Source organism: Manduca sexta, chromosome 14, assembly GCF_014839805.1.
Source record: "Manduca sexta isolate Smith_Timp_Sample1 chromosome 14, JHU_Msex_v1.0, whole genome shotgun sequence".
Lineage (NCBI taxonomy): Eukaryota > Metazoa > Arthropoda > Insecta > Lepidoptera > Sphingidae > Manduca > Manduca sexta.
Window position 1 is genome coordinate 7,872,678 of NC_051128.1, and position 21,902 is coordinate 7,894,579.

A 21,902-nucleotide genomic window follows, 5' to 3' on the forward strand; every position below is an offset into this window, starting at 1 on the left:
CCTTATCGGAAAAGACCACTGCGGCTTCGACCTACAGCAAATCATAATAGAAAAAGCTCCTAGACATAAATTGTGTTGAGATGGGTATTTTGCTTCATATAATTATTACTTTATTATGTTTTTGACAATTGTAAAGCATTGTACTTACATACATTCTTCTAAGTAATTTGTAGGTATAACCAGGAATAATCTATAGTGAAGGATATGCTGGAATGGATATTTAGTCGAAATCGCGAGCGGTAGCTTCTTTCAGTAATCTGTATACTCGCACAATAGAACTCGAACGACACAAAGTATGTGTAGATTGGACTGTTAATTGATCGCTATTGACAGTCTCCGTAATGCACCTGTTGAAGAACCGGCTATGAACTGTTACGCCGCGGGTTAGATTACCGCAGTAATAGACAAGTACAAATTTTTGTGTGATTCACAAACATTTTTTTGGGGGTTAAGTATATGAATATATAATACAATATTTTGTAGGTTCCGATATCCATGATACAAAAATCAGATAGCGGCTTCGAGGGAGAGGGAGGGGCATAAGCGTATCGTGAGACCGTCAAGACCTCGCGCCTAGAGAAGGGCCCTCGTGACATCTAAATGATGACTTTCTTTGAAGTCACTCTGTTTACTAACGCATCTTTAGCATCATCATCGTCAGCCCTTATGCTCTTTAGCATATTATCTAGGAAGTTGTTGAAATCGAGTACCCTTTTGGTACTGACAAAGAGCACATGAGCAAATAAGGCCGCCTCTCTGGCGTCACACAGACCTAAGGCCGCCACTGTAATGTATGTAGTTATCTACATTTCTGCAATAACGCTTACGTTTTAATAATAATTATAAAAGCTAATAGCTAAGGAGCTCACCATTTAAATATACATTATTTAAATGTGCGAGCTCTAGCGATAGATACCTATAATGAACGTAATTTTTACATTCTTTTCATTGTATGGTAAAAGGCGAATTGTCCTTATCATATTAGGTAAGTATAAGGTACCCGAATACCTATCTTCTTATGATTATAGTATCTAGATGGGATTAAAAACATTTTCCATGTTCACGATAATTCGTTCAACATTACCGAAGGGGATATAAGAAAATAAAACAATGAATCAAATAGTCTCTCAACAACATTTATTTCCTATGTACACTTTAACTTTCTGAGACTTTGTACAATGTACAAATAATAAATGCACAACTTCAGCATTGTAACGTTAAAAGTGTTTCAGCACGCGCGCTGTTTCCATTAGTTCAGTACAAGCACAAATTAATTATTAGGTATTGGTCCCACTTTGTTATTAAATTGAAAGCTCACAATTGTTAAACTTTATATAATACATTGAGTCTTAAAATTAATATTGCTTATTTACTTCGTTAATGTTAATGTAATCGAGAAAACAATTTATTTCGATGATGATTAAATTTTATGAATTTGCAACGGAATATTTATTTGTAACTAAAAACCAACTGCAGTCTCCATGTTGGCTGCAAAAGGAAGTCTCAGCATTGAGCACATTTTGTGCAATCAAATTATTCTTGACCTCATTTCCAACCATAATAAAGTGATGTGAAGATTCTATTACATTGTTGGAAAATATCAAGTTGTGCAATCAAAATGTGTACAGATTACAAATTATGTATGCCTGTATCTAACAAAACGTTAATTAAGTAAATACATGTTATATTTGTTAATTTCAAGACTAGAGTTGACAAAACTGAAAAAATGCATCTAAACTAAGAAGATACAGACAGTTTATTAACAATATGATATCAATAGTCACAATATTATCACAATAAGTTATCATGACGTACAAACACCAAACCGAAACATTTTGATATGGTTTTATTCATCAAACGCATGATTTTTATAATAAATTCGTTATATTCGTCATTTAAAAAGTTTATTCAGCGTCGCCTGGTTGTAGCAAAGTGATTGTAGTCGGACTTGTTTCCGCAGAGCCGTGTCGACATGTGGCAGTAACACACGGTCCACGCTAATAAATACATCTAATAGATACAATAAGTCTTAACACGGTGCTCGCTTGTCACACAGTGGGTGATAGTCAACATGTAACGATATGAATGGCACAGCGCAGTGATTAGTGACACCATCACTTCGCTCGTAAGTATAAAATTACTAACAGATATGTTTATATTTCAAACATCGACCCGCGCTGCGAGTCATCTATCTTTCTAATCTAATTATTTGGAACCACAGAGGTGCTCTGTGTATTTGGAACACACATTACAAAAACATAATTGGAAGAGATTGTTTAACTTAATTACCTAGAAGTACATACGTTAACAAACCATTATATTACAAAGTTAAATTATGTACAGTGCAAGTATAAGTAACTAACAACTTTCCCTATATCACATAAGTACATATCGCTCTCGACATTCTACTATAAATAAAAACAATCGTTTCATGGACATGTACGAACGATAAAATATAATACCGGTCACATTATCGCGGAACGGATAACGTGCAGCGAGTCTCATCACATGAAACAGCAGTCGATTTGAAGTGACAACGGCTAGCCGAGCTTTCATCTGATGGCGTGCGTGGGATTGTACGGCGGCGGCGGCGTCTTCGGCACCTGCGAGCGGTGCACCGGCACCAGCGGCACCAGCGGCGACAGCGGCGCCAGCGGCGCGGGCGCGTCCTCCGGCTGGCCGGGGATGATGGCGGCCTCGGCGGCGTGCGGCGAGCGCGGCGGCTCGGGCCGCGCGCTGCTGCTGGCGGGCAACAGCCGCGCGGGGTTCAGCTTGATGGCGTCGTCGTAGGTAGGCGGCGCGCCCGCCACCGTGTCGTAGTCTGGGGGTTTCTGCTGCATTGTCTCTTCGTCTGGCATCGATATTACGTGGATGGGGTCGTCAATCTGGAACGAGCAAAATTAATATTACAATATGTATCATAAATACACTAAAGTATTTCTACACAACAATAATTAAAATCAGTGTAAAAACCGCCATGACAGTGAGGAACTTTGGTGTATTTTCCTTATGAAAATAGTGCCTGAGGTTTGTTATTCAGGATAATTTAAGAATTACGTTAGAATTATCGCCATTCGCTCGTCATGGGGTTTTCTAGCATAGCAGGACGTCAAATAACGTCCGCATTGCTGGGTCCATTGATGTCAATCGAAACCAGACCGTGGTTTCTGAAACCATTAATTGTGACCATAATATGTCCTGCCCCTCCCCCTCAATATAAAAAGATACTAATCTAACGATTTTTCATTTAAACTTCTCGCTCTGCCATAAGAATGCACTTATTTTCCTTCCTTCGAAATTAAATTAAGTCTGTTATTCTAGATCAGTATATTGATTTTACCTGATGTGTGTCAGGTGAGGCACGTTCGTTTTGCGGCTGTCGCGCTGGTGACTGCAGCCAGCAGCACATGGCCGCGCATATGAGCAGTGCACCGGCGACAATACACGCGACGCCGACATACCGCACCGGTTCCGCGTAGTCTTCAGCCAGTCCTAGCCAGTTGATCAGTGCGCCGGCGCACAGCAACACCATGCCGTATCTGTACGGCCTCTGTGATTGTCTGCCTTCGTCTGGAGACATGCCTGCAATGAAACAGAAATATTGTGTTGTAGTATAGCTCACAGCGAAGGTAATTAATGTATAATACCTCTGTATGTAAACGTAGACCTAGTTCTAGCATTTTATAGCTAGTTAAACAAGCTAAAAATATGCTCCATTACTAAAATACACGTCGTGATTTAGAGCTTACGTGTGCTCTTATTTTGGATTAGATTTAGATTTTTTAACTTTCTAATAAAGTTGTTAATATTTCAAAATCTATAACTTATTACTACTATTACATAAGCTTATTCTAGTTATAGTACTGTATTTAAAATCTATCGACCTTTAATATTAAAATTATATTTTATCAACTATATACCTGCATTATATGTCAGGCCAGTTTTTAAACATTTCATAATAACAGCATCTGTCTCATCAGTATGTGATCATCATTTATTATTATTTGAATAACCTTCATTGCTGGCAATCAAACGGTCGATATATGGAACTACGAAAATGGTAATGTGACCATCGCTATAAACCAATCTCGTAAAGTCATCACCTTCTATCATGTCCAATCGAAGATTCAATACTAAATGCTTAACATAAAAATCAGAATCAGTTAAATTGATATGCGAGTGCCATGTACATTCATCTAAATTAAAAAGCGATTGAGTATGTTGGTTACGGATTATCAAAATGTGGAAAGTATGATGCAGTCTACTAGGTCAACGGTATACATACATGTAACGGGATTTTATATTCACAAACCGGTGATCAAAATGAAAGCTGGGAAAGTGTACAATTAGATGAAACGCAACTTGCTTTATTTGCCACCTAACGGTAATGATCAGTATGAGAACATTGTGAAAAGTGAAAGAGAAAATAACAGTTTTCTTATTATTGTTATACAGATCATGGGTCAATGTTGGAGGTGAGCCATCAATACAGTGATCCCTTGCATTTGGGTCAAGATCACCATGTGCGGTCGAGTGTCGTTGGCTCAGCGCTGTCTCGCGTACCATCATCTATCGAGTTATTTTATCCTCATGGCCCAAAAATGTGAATATTTGAGGTTTAATAATAATTCAGATTGTGTTTTATTTTTACCTGACCACTGAATTTTTTAACAGAACTCTGACTCTGTGGTCCAAGCTGGTGTAGAACGTAGACAATAAATTTAAAAATACTAATGACATCATGGGGCTTTGCAATGATTCCATTTATAGGTACATTAATTCTACTCTGAACTGCACAATGCATATGTATCATAAAACATATAAGAATCACTTATGTAGATTCCAAGTTTGTTGCGCCCAAGTTGTACTTACTGCAAAATACGACTAGTTTAATGTTAGTAAATTAATACTCGATAAAAAACCACAGTAAAAGTTGACAACACGTTATGTAGTACCTACCTACAATTTATTTTATACATACATGTGGATATTTAGATAACAAATACAAGCATAAAATAAGAAGGTATAACAGGTATCTGGTTTCATATAAATGAGTATTGTTGTTTTGTCAAAATGTAACATGAATAATGGCCTTATTATTATAACTTTTCTGGATGTTCGGTATTGTTAAGGTGCGATCACGATAAGTGCCTATGTGGCGATTATTATTACGGGAAAACAAAATATTTCGGTGAACTGTGGAAGGTCTGACATATCTACATACCTTTTAGAGCTATAATCGTGTGCTGATGGTATAAAGTGTTCAGCCGTATCAAGTAGCACAACTATCAGTACTTGAAGTCATACGTGCCTTATTTTGCTAAATTTCATAATATTGCGACGATCACCCACCGCACTGTTGCAAAGGCACATAGTCAATGGGGACAGTTTCTCCAAACTGATTATTGCAATAGAGCAACATCGCAACGACGATAAGCCAGTTCATTATGTTATTGTATTATTTTTATGTGGGCGAACGACTGCTATATCAATTAGTAAGGATTATTTTGCTTTCTATATCTAAAAAAATATTGCTATATTCATATTTTATAATATTATACTGATTTTTTTAATATTTATTAGAGGTATACCCAGCAATTGCTAAAAAATCTAACCAATCAGCTACAAGATACAGTAAATTATAATTGACAGCTGTACAGGAAATATCATACAAATATACAAAAAAACTAAATGAGTTATAGATACCTATAGAAATCGAAACTTCTAGATCGAAGATACTTCGAAAACTAAAGGAAACGCCTGTCATTAAAATTAACACGCCATACAATTATAAAACTTACTATCTATACGATATAAATAGTTATATAGGTTTAATGTCGCAATAAATATATTAATTCGTTATGTAGCTAGCTGCTAAGTTAAATTGGCATCAATATAAATAATGTGGTAATGTATGAAATAAAAAACGGCGATAGTCTAGTTGGGAGTAGAACGAACTACCGAGACGAATGTCTGCAGGTTCAAAACCTAAGGGCACGTATCTCTTACTTTTCTAAGTTTATGTTAGTATTCTTTGTGAACTTGCTTTAACGGTCAAGGAAAACATTGTGAGGAAACCGGTATATTTGAGAAGTTCTCCATAATAATTTCGAAGGTATGTGAAGTCGTCCAAACCCGCACTAGGCCAGCGTGGTGAACTATAGCCTAAACCAAATCAGTAGTAGAGGAGATATGTGCCTAGCAGTGTGATAGTATAAAATACAGGACTGATACTTTTAATTATTATAAGATTTAAAATAATATAAGTGTATAACTTTAAGTATCATAGATATACATAAGTATGCTCAAAGCTGGGACTGTAACTGTACAATTCTGAACTAAATGTGTTTTAGCTTTAAGTTATATATCGTTCAAAACACTTAAATGTCATTACCTTCTTTTTCTTTACAGGGTTGAAATGGATTGAATAGAAATTCCTGTCTAAGCTATGTACAATAAAATTCGTTAAAACATTGATTGCAGATACAAGGCAAATTGACGTAATTTAAAAGATTAAAATAGTGAATAACAACATTCGATAGTTGCAGAATGTATCATTTATACATCTTTGCAAGCACAAATTCAAACGTAACTACATATTTTGAACGTCGGTGCCTAGTTCTTTCAACAAACGACAATACAAATTCATTTGAAACTTACACCAAATTGTTCGTCTCCCCATGGCACTTTCATAATGAAGTGGATCAATTGTAGTCCAGCCCATCATTTTAACTGATTTAATTGATATCACTAATGATTAAATTATATTTTGTAACTGCGCATTTAAATTGTGAATTTATTTTAGATTTTCCGGTTCATCACATTTTTTCACAATGTTAACCGTTTTATTACTTTCGAATACTGCAAAAATCTTACAGTATCTCAAAATAGTATGGATATCTTATCGTATCTGTTATAGGAGACATCTAGAAGATGTGTTGATAACCGATATAAGTAGATATGTATTAAAATGATGCGTCAGGAATCTTGACATTGATAAAAGAGTTCAACATTGGGATTTACAATTTACATCGTCACAGTAACTGTTAGTAAATAAACGAATGTAAATATAGATCCCAGGCTGATAAAAACATTTCAGTGCTCAAAGAAAAACGACGAAGCGAGCATCTCACGTAAGTTTGGCATTATGACAATTCTAACTCAACAGGTTTATTTTGCAGTAGACAAAAGTACGCCGTAGTACGGTGTTCTTAAATCCTTTATCAGTCTAGCAGCAGTATATTATAACTATGAAACAGATTAACGTCCGATCAATATTCTGTCATCGAATTCAGATAAACCTGAATTACTTAAATGATAAATCATTGAGAATTGTAATTATATTAATAAGGCAATTGATTTACCAATACTTAGTTAGCACTAGTGAATCGTGAAACAATACCTAAACTAGATTAGATTAACTAATCCATGTGAGAAAAGAAAAATTTAATGTAAACATTTTATAATATGGTATTTTCCAAAAAATGTCTTTGTTTATATCTGTCACTTACATAAAATATGATAATGCTCATTGAAAAGCAGTAGATATTTGTTAAAATATTGTAGGTTTTCTTTTCTGGCGTGCGGTGTGTTATTTATACTAATATTATTGATTTAAGAGGTTTGTTTTTTGTTCGTTTGAACGCACTAATCCTCGTAAAAACTGATTGAGCTAAAAAAGAAAATACTAATTGGGAGACTCTACAACATCTCTGAGTGCTATAGACTACGGCCATGGGCTTTTTATTTTGGAATGGATATTAATATATTATGAATTATCGCTTGCTTTAACGGCGAAGGAAAACATCGTGAGGAAACCTGCATACCATACCAACATACCATAAGAACTACTCTATAAAAAATTCGAGGCTGTGTGAAGTCTACCAATCCGCACTAGGCCAGCGTGGTGGACTAAGGCCTAATCCCGCTTAGTAGTAGAATAGGCCCGTGCCCAACAGTGGGACAGTATATAATATAGGGCTAATAGTATTATAGGGGGAATTGTGAAAAACGTAACTACTAAGTATATTTGTAGAAAATATTTAGAGCTCTGGGTTAGTAACACCAGTGATAGAGCAATTTCTAACATGTTCCTGAAATACGCTCTCAAAATGAGTCAAATAATCAGTTACGATATTAAACAAATATTTAGTTACTTAATTTATAAATTAACCTTACTGCTAAGTTTTGTGTGCAGGTAACAGCAGGTATCGTTAATAAGCAGTATTTCGCCCACAACTGTAAGGCTTCATGCCGACAGCCGGTGGCGCGACGCTTCAGTTTCGTTAAAGCGATAATATTCGTTAAATGGATTAACTACGTAGGAATTCCAGACGGCCGTAACCGCAGCTGTCAATTAAATTAATGAATTTTGAAATGTCACTTTTAATACTATCATTGTTCGTCGAGGTTTAATTATATTTTAATAGAAATGGCGAGAATTGAGAAGGCGGGAAGCGTGATGGTAAAGTATAAGTGATACTGATTAACAGCTGTTTATACCTACACCTACAAACGTATTACAATTTGTGTTTACTTAGCCGACAATGTGGTTGAACGTTGGAATTATTTATTCCTCTGTCAGTTTTAAAAAAATATAAGGGTTAACGACATTACAAAAAAGAGTGGAATTATTCCTATTATCACATTTTTTCTCTTTCTGGTATTTTCTTTATTTTATAATAAATCAATATTTGATATATTGATTTGCGAGAAGATATGTAAAAATATGGTATATGTCCGATAAGAACTAAAGAAGTATGTCGGCACTAAATTCATATTTTATGCCATTTTTGTTCATGTTTATTGGCATGTTTATTCGAATGTTTATTGGCATATAAATCATGATTGATTACTTGTTTTTCACGAAATAATAACTAGACGTAAAGAACTTGTCACGTCGCCCGGATGTTATGTACGTAAATCTACCACAGAAGTGTTAATTTGTTAAATTATTGTATATTTTTTACAATTAAGATTTAATGCGATAGTTATATCATGTTTAGATGAAACTAACAATCTAAGAAATATATTTCCACATTTCAGTTATCTTTTGTCATTAGCGTGTCGTCTTATTGTATTTAATATACAGATCAGTTTAATATCTGAGGTAAAAATTTATTTTATTTAATATAAGTACAGTCCTTCGTAAAAAAAAAAACAAAATTAAAAATATTACTAACAACTTCTTCCCGTCAAAGTAGCATTGGATCCAATGTAGAAAGGAAGAGGGATTCTTAAATTTTTGTACAAGTTTTCCCAACTCTACCAAGAAGCAGCGTTTTTCACCTTAGCGCGCTGGGGTTATCGTATTCTTATAGTCGAATGAGTGATAGCGGTAGTGCAATTGTACTAATGTTTTAGATATTTCATCCATTTGAGATGACTAATCTGAAGTTTGTGTATATAATTTTGATATCACCACATTCTGTTTACGCGACAGCGAACGATTTATTTATGGATATCACCCACGTCTCGCCATTTTGTTATTTTTAGGCGTAATAAATGTTTGTTGTCTCGAATTTTGTACTTATCGAAAATAACAAAGACATACACAGGAGGTATTACAGTATAGTATAGTATTACATAGGTATGTAATATTCATTTGAAATTATTGATTGTTCTCTCTTTTTGTAAAACGGCTTGATGCTTTAAGTATAGGGACTTAATTGTACTCGTGAACTTTTAACGACTTGTTGGGCCCTTAATACTTTAAATGTGCACAGAAAAATAAACAACGGCTTGATAGAGGTCAAGTAGAACTTATTGGATTTTGCAAACTAAAATAACTGGTATTACTTAAACGTCTAAAATCTTGGGAAGTTGTTGCTAATTTTACGCTTAAGATAAGGTCACTAGAGTGCTAGATCTGCAGGTAATTGTTAAAATGTCGATACGAGGTTTTTATTATGGTTTTTATGGTTCTTTATACCAGAAAGAGCGGAGAAATACACCACTAAGTTGATTGGTATTTAAATGTGATGATTATTGAATTCTAAATTCTCACGCCAAAGGTTATTCAGTATCGATTACGTTAACACAGTCATAATGCTCTATCATCATGAACAATGAAGGCAACATGATATCATTTCCAATGAATAAATGCATTTTTATTGGAATAACTCAGGTTTAATCTAGGTCAAATCGCTGTACGGTTTATTTTTAATTCGTACTATATAATTTTTATAAAACGTATCTCAAGCGTGAACTGAAATAATCTGTGGAAGCAATCTTGAACCAGTTTCGTGTGTGGAGGACGCACTTTTTTGCAATACACAATTTAGATTTGGCACCAAATATGAATGAATAAACCTGACAAGGTGTTTGTGTGTTAGCTTATATATAGTAACCTATGCTAATAGTGGTCGTCCCGTCGATATTTCTAAAGTCGTTATTAGAAATAGTTGCATTGGTTTAAATATATTTTTAAAATATTCGACAGAATTGCCGCTCAGTATGAACTAAAGTTCCGTTATAGATTTATTTCACACTATAGCTTTTATTGATTTCAATAATAATTATAGTTAGGAAGGTCTAGATGCGTCCTCATGTTAAAATGCGACTCAATAAATTAAAATACGAAGTCAAAGATGTGATACATCGAGGTTTACGTAATGTTAACGTTATGGTTAGACATTATCGAGTAGTAGTATATACTATGTAGTAAGTAGACATTTCTTCATTAATCGCATCGATACTCAATCGGTTGTAATAAATTCTTTGTATTGAAGCAAGGGACGTAACAAAGCGCAATGCCAATTTTTATGATTGTGTATGTCGAGCCATGTTAATGTGTCAATGTTCTTCTTGATCGCTCTTAATTGCAAGGTTGATATATATAGGCATCAATTATTCGAGAGGGGAATTACTAGGAATTAAAATTTAATACTCTATTATAATTCAAGACTCCACAATAATCGTGAAGATGAATAGTAAGAAATAAATTCGGCCGCTGATGTTAATGCGGCCATTAGAAATGATTGGCACATTTAAGAAAGACAAACGAGGTGAAATATATGTAGAGAGTTTATTTAAAGAGTCGTTTTTAGCACAATGTGATAATGACCCGACAGCCATGTCCGTGATGACTGCAAAGTTCGTTGAACCAAAGAGAAAAATAGTCCATTTTTAATTCGAATAAACGTTTACCGATTTATCTCAATGTTGTTAGTGCTCCAAATAACATGCATAATTTGAGTTTATATCTTTGTGTCTTTAAATTGCACGAAGATAAAACGAAAAACGTACCATGAAAGTTAAGTAAACATTGTTAATATATGTAACATGAATATAAAAATGTAAAAATGTATGCTTTTATCGGTAAAATCATTGCAGATATACATTATAGTATTAGACACACTCTAAACCTTTATAAGGCAGATTGTTTTGTGACGTTGCACACGATTTCACCCGGATGAATAAACTTCACCGGAATAAATGTCCTTCTGGATACTTTTCTAGAATTAAACATAATTATGTTAATACAGGATTATATGTGTATCAAATTTCATTAAAATCCGTTGATCGAGTGCTGTGATTCTTTCTAATAAACATCCGGATATGTAATCATATTTTTCTCCTAATATTTTCACAAACTTTCATATTCAAAATTAAAGGAAGTAAAAAAATATCATTTCACAACGATACTCGATTGTTCTCCATGCTAATAAATTTAAAGTATTGTCCCATATAATCGTGTCACTTCAACCGAAGAATATTATTATATTTTGCAGCGGTTCTCACGACTGATATCCCTACCTAAACGATTTGTAGTGATGTTTTTGTAATTTATTTGGAATTGCAATAAAACTGCTTTTCGAAATTTATCACGGTTTTTTATATATTATAATTTTCGATATCCTCCACGTGACCGCGATAAAAGCCGAAAAATGGATTTATTTCAATGTCTAACATTCGCGCAAACATAAGAAATCATTAATTGGAATTGTTAAATACGTATGCAAGGAATTTGTAATTTATTACTTAAGAGAATATAACATTTCTTTTGATAAAAAAATAATATTCAATTTTACCGGTGGTAGGTTTCTCATGTGTGACAATCTACCTGGGTAGGTGCATTGTTTATTTTTGCCGCCAAGCAGCAGTATGTAGTCACTGTTGTGTTCCGGTTTGAAGGACATTGTAACCAGTGTAACTACTGGACATAATTAGACTTAACATTTCATGTCTCAGCATGGCAAGCGCAGTGGAATAGCAAACAATACTTTGGAATTCAAGGCATGGTGTTCCTACTGTTTATGGGTGATCGTATCACTTACCGTCAGGCGAACGGCAAGCTCATCTCGTCTTTCAAAGCAGTAAAAAAAAGTAGGATGAGTAATTTTATAGACATTATGGCGTGACAAATCGCTATGAATTTTGTCATTATTTTTACAAAACATGAGAGCACATTATTAACAAATAAAGAAACAAAACCTTGTATTATGCTGTTTTTCGCATGATTTTTATATGACAATGCTCGAAAGTATTGTCCTAGAAACATTGCAACCTGACGTAGATTTCACGATTTCACTAAGTAACAGTCTTAAATTTATCATAGTAAAGAATTATTTGCTCATAATATTAACGATTTTGACGTATTTTAGCATTGACAAGTCCCAAAACTAGAAACATATTTAATAATTTACGAACCAGTGCTTATTATTAACACGTTTATGTTAACAGATTGTTTAAAATAAATCGCTCACAGCAATAGTGACGACAAAAATCAAATTCAGTTAAGTTAACGCCATCACAATATTATGCAATATTACTATTAATAACGAAACCAATGAGAATTAAAACACCTACATTTGACCATAATATGCACAATAAAAACGCAACAAAATATCGCGTGTGCTTAAACCGGAATATAAGGAAAATAGTCTGGAGTTATTATGAATTGAAATTGTATGGCATGTAGTGTGTTCGGCCAGTCCATCGTTTATGGTAGTGTCATACTATATTACCTAAAGTCCAACCATATTATGTTAATTAATACTACACAATAATATACGCGATTTTAATAAACTTTAAAATAGTTTCTAAATTTCAGTGAATTTATTAAAGAACATGTAAAGCAAACTTAATAAATTGATATCCGTCGTTAAACACAGGCGTGTGTTGACACGGTGTAGTGGCATATGAGGGGTGTAGTCAGATAGCAACCCTTCCCTCGTTCGTTGCCCACATATCACATATCTGAGGCGACAGTTGGTAAATCGTGTGCCATATAATTATGTGTGTGTCGACTCTACACAGTTCTATAGTGTCATCGTACTCTATGGTTAGTATCGATGTTTTATTGTTAATTACAGCTTGTAAAACTTTAAACCTAGAGCTATCATTATCTTTTTTAACTAGGTATTCTTTACACGTTAACTGTACGTCGTAGAGGTTATCCATTCATTGCAACAGTACTATAGTAATATTACGAGTCTTTAAATGTAATAATATTAAAAATGAAAATACCTACGGATTTTGTAATAGTCAGCTACGATAAGAAGAGCATAATGTAACTAAAAGAAAAAAATCACAGAACGTCCGGTTTACCTTGGGTTTAATTGACCACATACACACATATATCAGAGCCTTCGCCTTGCTTACCTGAAACAATGCAATAGCCACCATTAATATTTCGTCACGTTCTTGAGTTATACTATGTCAAATAACATAATTAGTGCCATAAAAAACGAAATATCTTATAGACAATGAATTTTGTACGCTGTTGATACGGCTTCTTGTTTTATACAATAGAAGTGGAGCAATTAATAATGGGGCCAGAGGGATTGTTCGGATTCGCTAAGCGTAAGAGGCTCACGGGCCGTGAAAAAAGTACCGGAGCATTGCGCTCACGCACTGCTCTGTGCTTTACAATGTACCGGCGAAACCAATCAGCTAAAATTCCTGTTCATTTTTCACTTTCGCCAACTGTGAATTCCAGTTGTAATGCCGTTAAACTCACTATATCTGTAAATGTTTTTATTAGAGATCAGCGCTGCGATAGGTAATTGGATCTTATAATTTATGTCTTTATAACATGCTTTAATATTAACGACGGGTTCATTTTTTAAAAGGCATAGCTAATCTTTAATTATGTTATATGTTGTCATATACATTTGTTGTCTATTCATTAAGATATCTACATTTTACTATGTCCGGTAGCTTTTCCTTATACTCGAAACAAGATCTTACATTTCCATATTATTTCCCGATAAGTAGATATGCAAGTTAATTACAGGTAAAATACTACTCTTTTCCTGTAGGTGTTTATAGGAATGATAATGGATATTTCTAGAAGGTTGTAGAAGTCACGTATTCAATTCCGTATAGTCACGATTGTTGGGTGATTCATATTATTTTTAATGTATGGAGATATCGGTAAATTTAATCTTAATTTCACCAATTGATCGCACCTACTGATGTAAACAGTGGTATCGTATATGTGAAATCGTTTTTCGTTAGATATCTTTCTTTTCATAACGAATACTAAACTTCTTGAAAATTACTAAATTTACAGATTTCTCTTGATAGAAATATCAATTGGTAAAATTATTTTTATATGAGGTGTTGCTTATGGCTTTTCTCGTGTGAAAAGCATTTCCTACTATATAAGATCTTAAAACACTATTCGATGTCAAAGACATGTATTTACAAAATCAGATTAAAAAAATCCATTATTTCCTAAAGGATAATAAGTAGCCAGTTAATCCAGGTCTACCCGTATGGCAAATTTTATACAAATCCGTTTAGTTGTTTCTGCGTTTATTTCTAACAAGCATACAAAAACAACCAAACGTTTTTTCAAAGTTTTTCATTTGTAACATTAGTAAGAGTAAGTTAAGATAAGAAGTAATATAAGTAATTAATTTAAATGATATAACTTTTAAATAATTATGAATTATCTACGGCTATATATTATTGCCGTTAAGGTTAAACCTATTTTTTTTCATAATTATATTTTGCATGGCATTGTTTATTCAGCTTACTTCGCAACCTTCTACATATATTCACTAATTAGTACGACAGTAATTCATTGGCATTTGTTTGCACATGAATATATTGTTCTTTATTCGAATACTAAGAAACTTCAAACATTAACACAAGTGAAAAACTTAACGCCAATGTGAGTACATTTGCGTATAGTATGTAAGTATTAACAATTTTCGATCATTTATATTCAGTATTTTATATCGGTTCGCAGAACATGAAAATATCTAAAAACACTTTTGCTTTGTGAGTAAGTTAAAAACAGCGTGCAATAAAATAAGGCAGTGTTGAGAATTTCCATATTTACTATTCATAATCTTTAGGTGTTGTTCATAATTTTCGTGGAAGGACTTAATGCGTAATTTGAGATAAGTTTATGAGTGGTTTCAACAAATTTGTAATTTTATATCATCTTATGAAATGAACACTTAGGAGATAATCTAGATTTTAAATAGCATTATTAATTTATCATAATCCATTTATTAAAGGATCTTATTTAAATAAAAGATTACAAAAAGGTTATTAATCTTCCGGGAGCGTATCAGGGCCCTTATTTTGTATGATAGTGTAAACGCGTAACGCGGCCATGTCATGTTATCTTCGAGAAATGTGCGTGGCATGGTATTCTGTAAGCCAAATTTCTATAGTCCTAAACATGATGCGTTGTGTTACGTGCTTGTTACACACTGTCAAAATAACGTGCGGGATAGAGAATAAGGCCCCAGTACGAGAGAAACCTTTCAAGCCGGATCGGAAACGCCAACATTGCCTTGGTTAATATCGCGACCAGCCTATTTCTGATGTTTTGCTGTTTGGCACGATGCACAGACGTGGCCAGCCAGAGAACATTACTGCATACACACGAATCACTCACATCAGGCTTGTTTACTATGTAAAAAAGTACATACTGATGAAAATAACATGATCGGACGTGCTCTCAACGACACTGCAAATATACGAACATATAGTTGACCAGTGAACGATTCTGACACGTTTTCCACATTTTTGTTGTTACAAGGTGCTGTCTCGCCGGAATTGAACTAAATATTACGCCACCACTTGGTCGAAGAGACCCAAAATGACTGTCTACTTTCAGCGGCTGTCGGGAATAGCAATGGCATCATGAACATAATGGAGTTTAAGGTTCTGCACGCGTCTCGAGTGCCATAAAAGTTCTACTTTCACTGAATTATAATGGTGTCCCTTTAAGGAACGCCGGAGTGAAAAGTTAGAATTTGTTTAATATCCAAGTCCCAAGGTATGCTTGCAATGTCAGACACTTTTTCTTTTAAACAAATTAATCACAAGAGGGATATAAGAATAACAAAGAACGAAGTTGCATAATGATATGACATATACTCCGAAAGACATGAGATGGTATTAATGATACATTTAATTAGTAAATGGAAACCTTGGTATAAAGAGTTATTGTAAAGCCAGTGACGTTTACGATTAGTCATTCTACCGTAACAAAAACTGCGGCTTTTAAGCAAAAAGTGACATCTTTTTTTCAAACAACAATACGAAAATAGATTGGTACTGCGTTACTGTAGTTTTTGTGAGGTAACTCGAAGGTTAAATTAGCTACCTTGATGGAAAGAGTACCAACGGCAAGGGGAAAACAGTAACAAGCATTGATTTATCCTGCTGGCCTTAAAATAATTATTATGGAGTGTGCGTGTTCTTTTGACATAATTATTCACCAGACAGATGTTTTTAATTTAACTAGTTTGTAATATAAAATTATAAATGCATGAACTTATTTTAATTTGATCTTGATATTTTTGAAATTTATTGAATTCTGAAATTTATAACCGAGTGTCATAAAAACTAGTTGACATCATAGTAAGCTTTCTAATGCAACCCGCACACATTTCTATTCAGTAACCAGCGACGTTACATTGGTTGGTAATACAAAATGAATCATTAAAATAATTATTCAAAACACAAATAATCTTTCCTATATTATGTAAATAATGGTAGGGTATAAACAATAGGTTGTGCGTAGTGTAGGCAACAAGTACTGCTAGTACCGCCTTTACCGGTTAGTGTGGAGCGCCCGCAACACATCCGGTGCGTCGCGGTCGCTGCTCAAGGCGAACTTTCCTCCAGACGCCGTAGTGTCGACTACTCTTAACACGATTTATATAGATTATTCTCATATTATGTATAATGCCTATAGAGTTTGTAGGTTCACATTTTCAAAGATTCAATAGCGAACCAGCGATAAAAACGAATTATTTAGTCGATATTTTAATCAACTTAATGACAAGTCCTTAGTACGCTCGATAATCGGCGTCACACATGATCGTCTTTAAACAGTAACATCGTCACGACGTACTATTGTATGGTACTGCTAACTTAAAAACTTCTATAGCCCACAAATTACGCTGGTTTAAATCTGCATATATCAAACCAAAGTAAGCATTAAAAAGCAATCATCTGAAAAATAGACATTCAATAATATTTTAGTATGTATTCTGTCTCAGTAAATCCGTATCTATTTTACGATAATTTATGTACACATGCAACCTTTTTTCCTGAACTATTTTCAAATGAAGTTATGCTTGAATATTATTGTTTATATCTACAAAGAATGTTATGCTTCGTGTGTTATCGCTCAGAGCATATGTATTAGTCCTTTAAAAGTTGCATAAACTCAGAACAATAAAGACAATACACTATTGTGTAACAATATTTATTCTGTTTGTTTTCTCGGGGTTTCTATAGTACTATAATGATAACGATAACGCCAAGACACTTTCCCGCACGTTAATACGTACTACATATTGATTAATAACATTGTTTTACGGCATAATAGTGCTTGTGTTTTGCGTTTCCATATCTCATGGAGTGTAAAATATTATATGGTCTTAAAGATAACAATAAAAAAATAAATGATAAGTAATGCTTCTAGAGGGTTCAAGAACTGAACTTAGGAACTGCACAAAAACTGACTGTATTAATGTATGACTAGAAACATAAATATCAAAATTATTACCGATTTTAATACTTATGCTAATATTGTTTGGAGTTCGATAAAATCTAAAAATATCTTGCTATTTGTATTGAGAACAATAGCATTGAATTGGATGATATTGGATTATTTCTTTCTAGATCATAGAAAATAGGCTTTTAGCAAGTAGAACATTAATTAGTTGAACGAAAAGATGACCATTGTTCAAGGTGCAACAGCTTCTATGTGGTATTCTCATCGTCAGATATCAAGAGCTTTCGTCAATATTATCTACCTTTTTTATCTAAAATGGTACAATTGACTGAAACTGAAAACTGTTTGAAATTAGGCTTTAGTCAGTTGTACCATTAGTGCATGCCGCATGGTACCTACCTACGTACGTGGTATGGCACTGTGATTGTATTTGGCGTGATAATACATAGGCATTTCATATTTGGAGCGAACAGTCCTAGTTTCGTTTTCCCGGTCGGGTAAAAAATGTTATGAGAGGTTCTCTGATAGGAACAAACGCATAGGGCCGAGTAACTCGGGATTTGAAGTTTGCGCACGATTTGGTGTGGGTTTCTTTCCTATCATATCAAAAATCAAAACGTAGTATTATGTATATTTTATATGAATATACGTAGTTTTATTTGATATTATGTAAAATAAAATTAGGCACATTATATTTTACCAATTTATAGAACTAAAAAGGTTACCTCATCTTCACTTGTTGCTACACGTAGTAGTGTATCATGAATACACATAGAATTACACAAATAGTCATACGAATTCTATCATAAGGATAATTAAAAATAATAAATTCTACGGTTTATTATGTAGAATGGATTGAGTACTATGTATTTTATATAAGTTATTGTTTCAATATGTAATGTTTTAAACAAATTTGATAGTATATATTTGGCATATGCTTAATGCTATCCACTAACGAATAATACAAAAAAGAATATTGCAATAATGGCTATTTCAAAAAAAAAGATAAACTACAACGTTGCGGATATATAAAAAAGAAATCACAAAATTTTATGGAACGTGCACGTTGTCATATAACGTTATAATTTCGGATCGTTATTATTCATATATATACAAAACATACCTGTTTATTATTCCAAACAGATAAAAAAATATTAGCTGAACCGGTTCTCCGACACTTAAATATCACAGACACGAAAACACTTTGATTAAAACGCGTTCACAATTATACACACACACCAGTCGAATAATGGATTTGTTAATCGTTATATGACGTCAGCGAACAGTTTGAATATTATTCGTTATCACTATATTGTATTGATAAAGAAGATTAATGTTAACTGACAGCGGCCGTCTGTTACGGCGTACGGTATACGTATGGAGGTGTGTGACGGTCTATCACCATTTATTAAGCCTTATGGTGGTGCCTAGCGGCTAGATGACGAAGCGCCTCCGCTAGTGACGCACACGTCGCGACTCGCGACTATACGTTATGACGATACTAACATTCCGAGTACGTCTCTAACATCTGTATTTCAATTTTCCCGCCAACAAGCTGTAGTTTTTGTAGCGAAGCTTTTAAGAGGCGTGTGTGGTTAAGGCGTCAGAATTTTATTTTGTACGTATTTGCATTATCCGTTTACTTTGGTACATTGTTTAATTTACCTAAGTAGGTGTTAAAATTTAAGCAAATTTTTCGTATACAGAAGTCACTTTCGTGGATTGAAGTTTTGGTAAAATAAAGAAAAATTAACTAAGGAAATACAGATATTTTAATTTGTAAACTTCATAATTTTACATACAATCCTGTCGCTCAATCAATGGAGTAAAATTGGTCATGACTCTAATTATTGTTAATTATAGTCCGTATCAAGATGTTGTAATATAAGGTAAGTACTGGTATCCAGTTTTTGTGTCTTCATGCATGAAGTCACGTAGCGAGGTTAGTTGCCTATATTTACACCTACTTACATAAGATATATCAAATCGTCACGGTTCTTAGAAATACACTGGACTCTAGAGCATTGCTTTATTGACATAATGATTGAAATTATAGTACACTATAAAACATGAATCATATCCATTTACAGGTACAGGTAATATTTTAAACATTTTAGAGGTAATTGTTGAGGTGTTAAATTTCCTACAAATTAAGTTTATAAAAACTGTCCTGTGATACTCAGTTTTCTATTAAATAAAACGAATTCCAGGTATTTGCGGTGTAATGTTGTAATATATGAAACCTAGTACGTATATGTATGTTTACATATTATTATTGTTTTCCTCCTTGCGTAAAGACTTTTTTTATTGGTAAATTCCAAAAACCATAATGTTATTTCCTTGATATTAATGTGTTATTTCCCTTAACAATAACATAGTTGCTTGGCTCACTTCTTAGGGGCACATAGTACTTAGAATGAAACGTATGTCAGCTGTACGTATTCGTATTATGCCATTTATGGCACAAATCATTTTTAATAAGAAACAATAGCTTGATTCACTAACAAATATAGTTTTGGAATTATGAGGCAAGAAAATATGCCTATCCGAAATAAATACAGTGACGTCCTGGAATTACTATGGCTGCTGTGGTCTGTGATCCACTGTGACATAAGGATAAATCAAACGTTATTATTATTAGAAATATGTCAGTCTTGTGTACTAAACTATTTATATTAGGTTATATGAAGTAAAAAACCATGAAACATGCAAAAGCTGTTAACCTAAAATCTGTACCTTCTTGCCGACGTCAGAGAGAATACGATAAGCAAGGTAAAGTACCCATGTTTATTGCAATCGTAGAAAGCGTAATCAATGTAATTTTACAGTTGAATGTAAACTATACGTTTTGTGAGTATGAAACTTGTTGATACTTATGTCAACATAAAGGAAATTAAAAAAAAACTCACAAATTGTGATGATTAAGTTGACACAATTTTTATTGAACACTAAATATACTAACAAAAAAACAAAACACACATTACTCAACGAGTACACCCCCTTTTCTCCAAGTTTGTTTCATCTCATGATGTTGTAGGGAGGAAGTGTATCGCAATATCGGGCACAAATTCTAATTTCAGCTTCAGCCCATGCGCAATTAACATTGCCCAATTCAGGATTTGAACCCAGATCATCAGAACGGTGTCGTGCCTTGCATGCAAAACAACTACGCCACGGAGACAGGATAGATTTACTAGATACAAATATATTTGTCAGTAAACAATAACGACCATTCATTACGCCTTTATTTACGTCAAGGGACAGATTTGCAGCAAGTGCGTGCTACTACAATTAGCAGGCTAGTTTCCGCCAAGACAGAAATAGCAAGATCTTAATACTTGTAAAGGTGCATCTTCAGTGTCATGTGCGGCCAGGAGCTATTTCTGTCCGATGTTAATGACTTCAGAATTACTGACTGGACATTTAGGTCAACCTGTTGTGATTTGTTTTCTCTTAGTAGAGGGAAATTATAAGGATTTATAAACAATGGCCACCTAGTAACTAAAACGGTGTGATTATATTCTCTTTGCTAGTAACGGGAATAAACGTGACTTTTATATTTGGATGACGGCATTCGAGATGTTTAAATACTCTTTATTTTAGTATTAAAAAGGTAATATAGAAAAAAAAAACTTTTTTTTCTATATTACCTTTAACGATAACTTTAACGATAACATTAGGGTTTCATAGCCATTTTACATAAACTATATATATAACCTAGGATATTATAAAAAACATTCTACCGACGCTGCACGTGGTACATAATAATTCCACGGATGATCCAAACCCCATTACCTCCATTCTCGACAAAAACGATTAGAAATGACATGTCAATACGTGTAACACTGACTCGGATTCAGCACAAAACTATTGTTATATGAGTATAAGAAACCCGTGACACTGGATTTATTCAGAGTTTACTTCTCCGAAAATGACGACAACTCGTGTAGATAGGTAATAACCC

The 21,902-nt window shown here is 33.8% G+C and overlaps 1 protein-coding gene and 1 long non-coding RNA gene across 5 annotated transcripts in view; one reads left to right on the top strand and one right to left on the bottom strand.

Moving 5' to 3' along the window:
• Positions 1–1,115: 1,115 nt before the first annotated feature.
• LOC115456075 (extensin) overlaps positions 1,116–21,902 on the bottom strand; it is a 71,473-nt gene continuing 50,686 nt past the window's right edge. For all 4 annotated transcript variants that reach the window (XM_030184942.2, XM_030184940.2, XM_037438633.1 and 1 more), the window contains exons 2-3: positions 3,341–3,582; positions 1,116–2,885 (exon numbers count right to left, since the gene is read on the bottom strand). In XM_030184942.2, coding sequence (XP_030040802.1) covers positions 2,553–2,885; positions 3,341–3,582 — 575 coding nt within the window. In that variant the 3' untranslated portion in view covers positions 1,116–2,552. The remainder of the gene's footprint in view (positions 2,886–3,340; positions 3,583–21,902) is intronic.
• LOC115456078 lies at positions 3,495–4,628 on the top strand. Its single transcript, XR_003939850.2, has 2 exons — positions 3,495–3,629; positions 4,456–4,628. It is a non-coding gene; the product is annotated as an uncharacterized LOC115456078 (long non-coding RNA).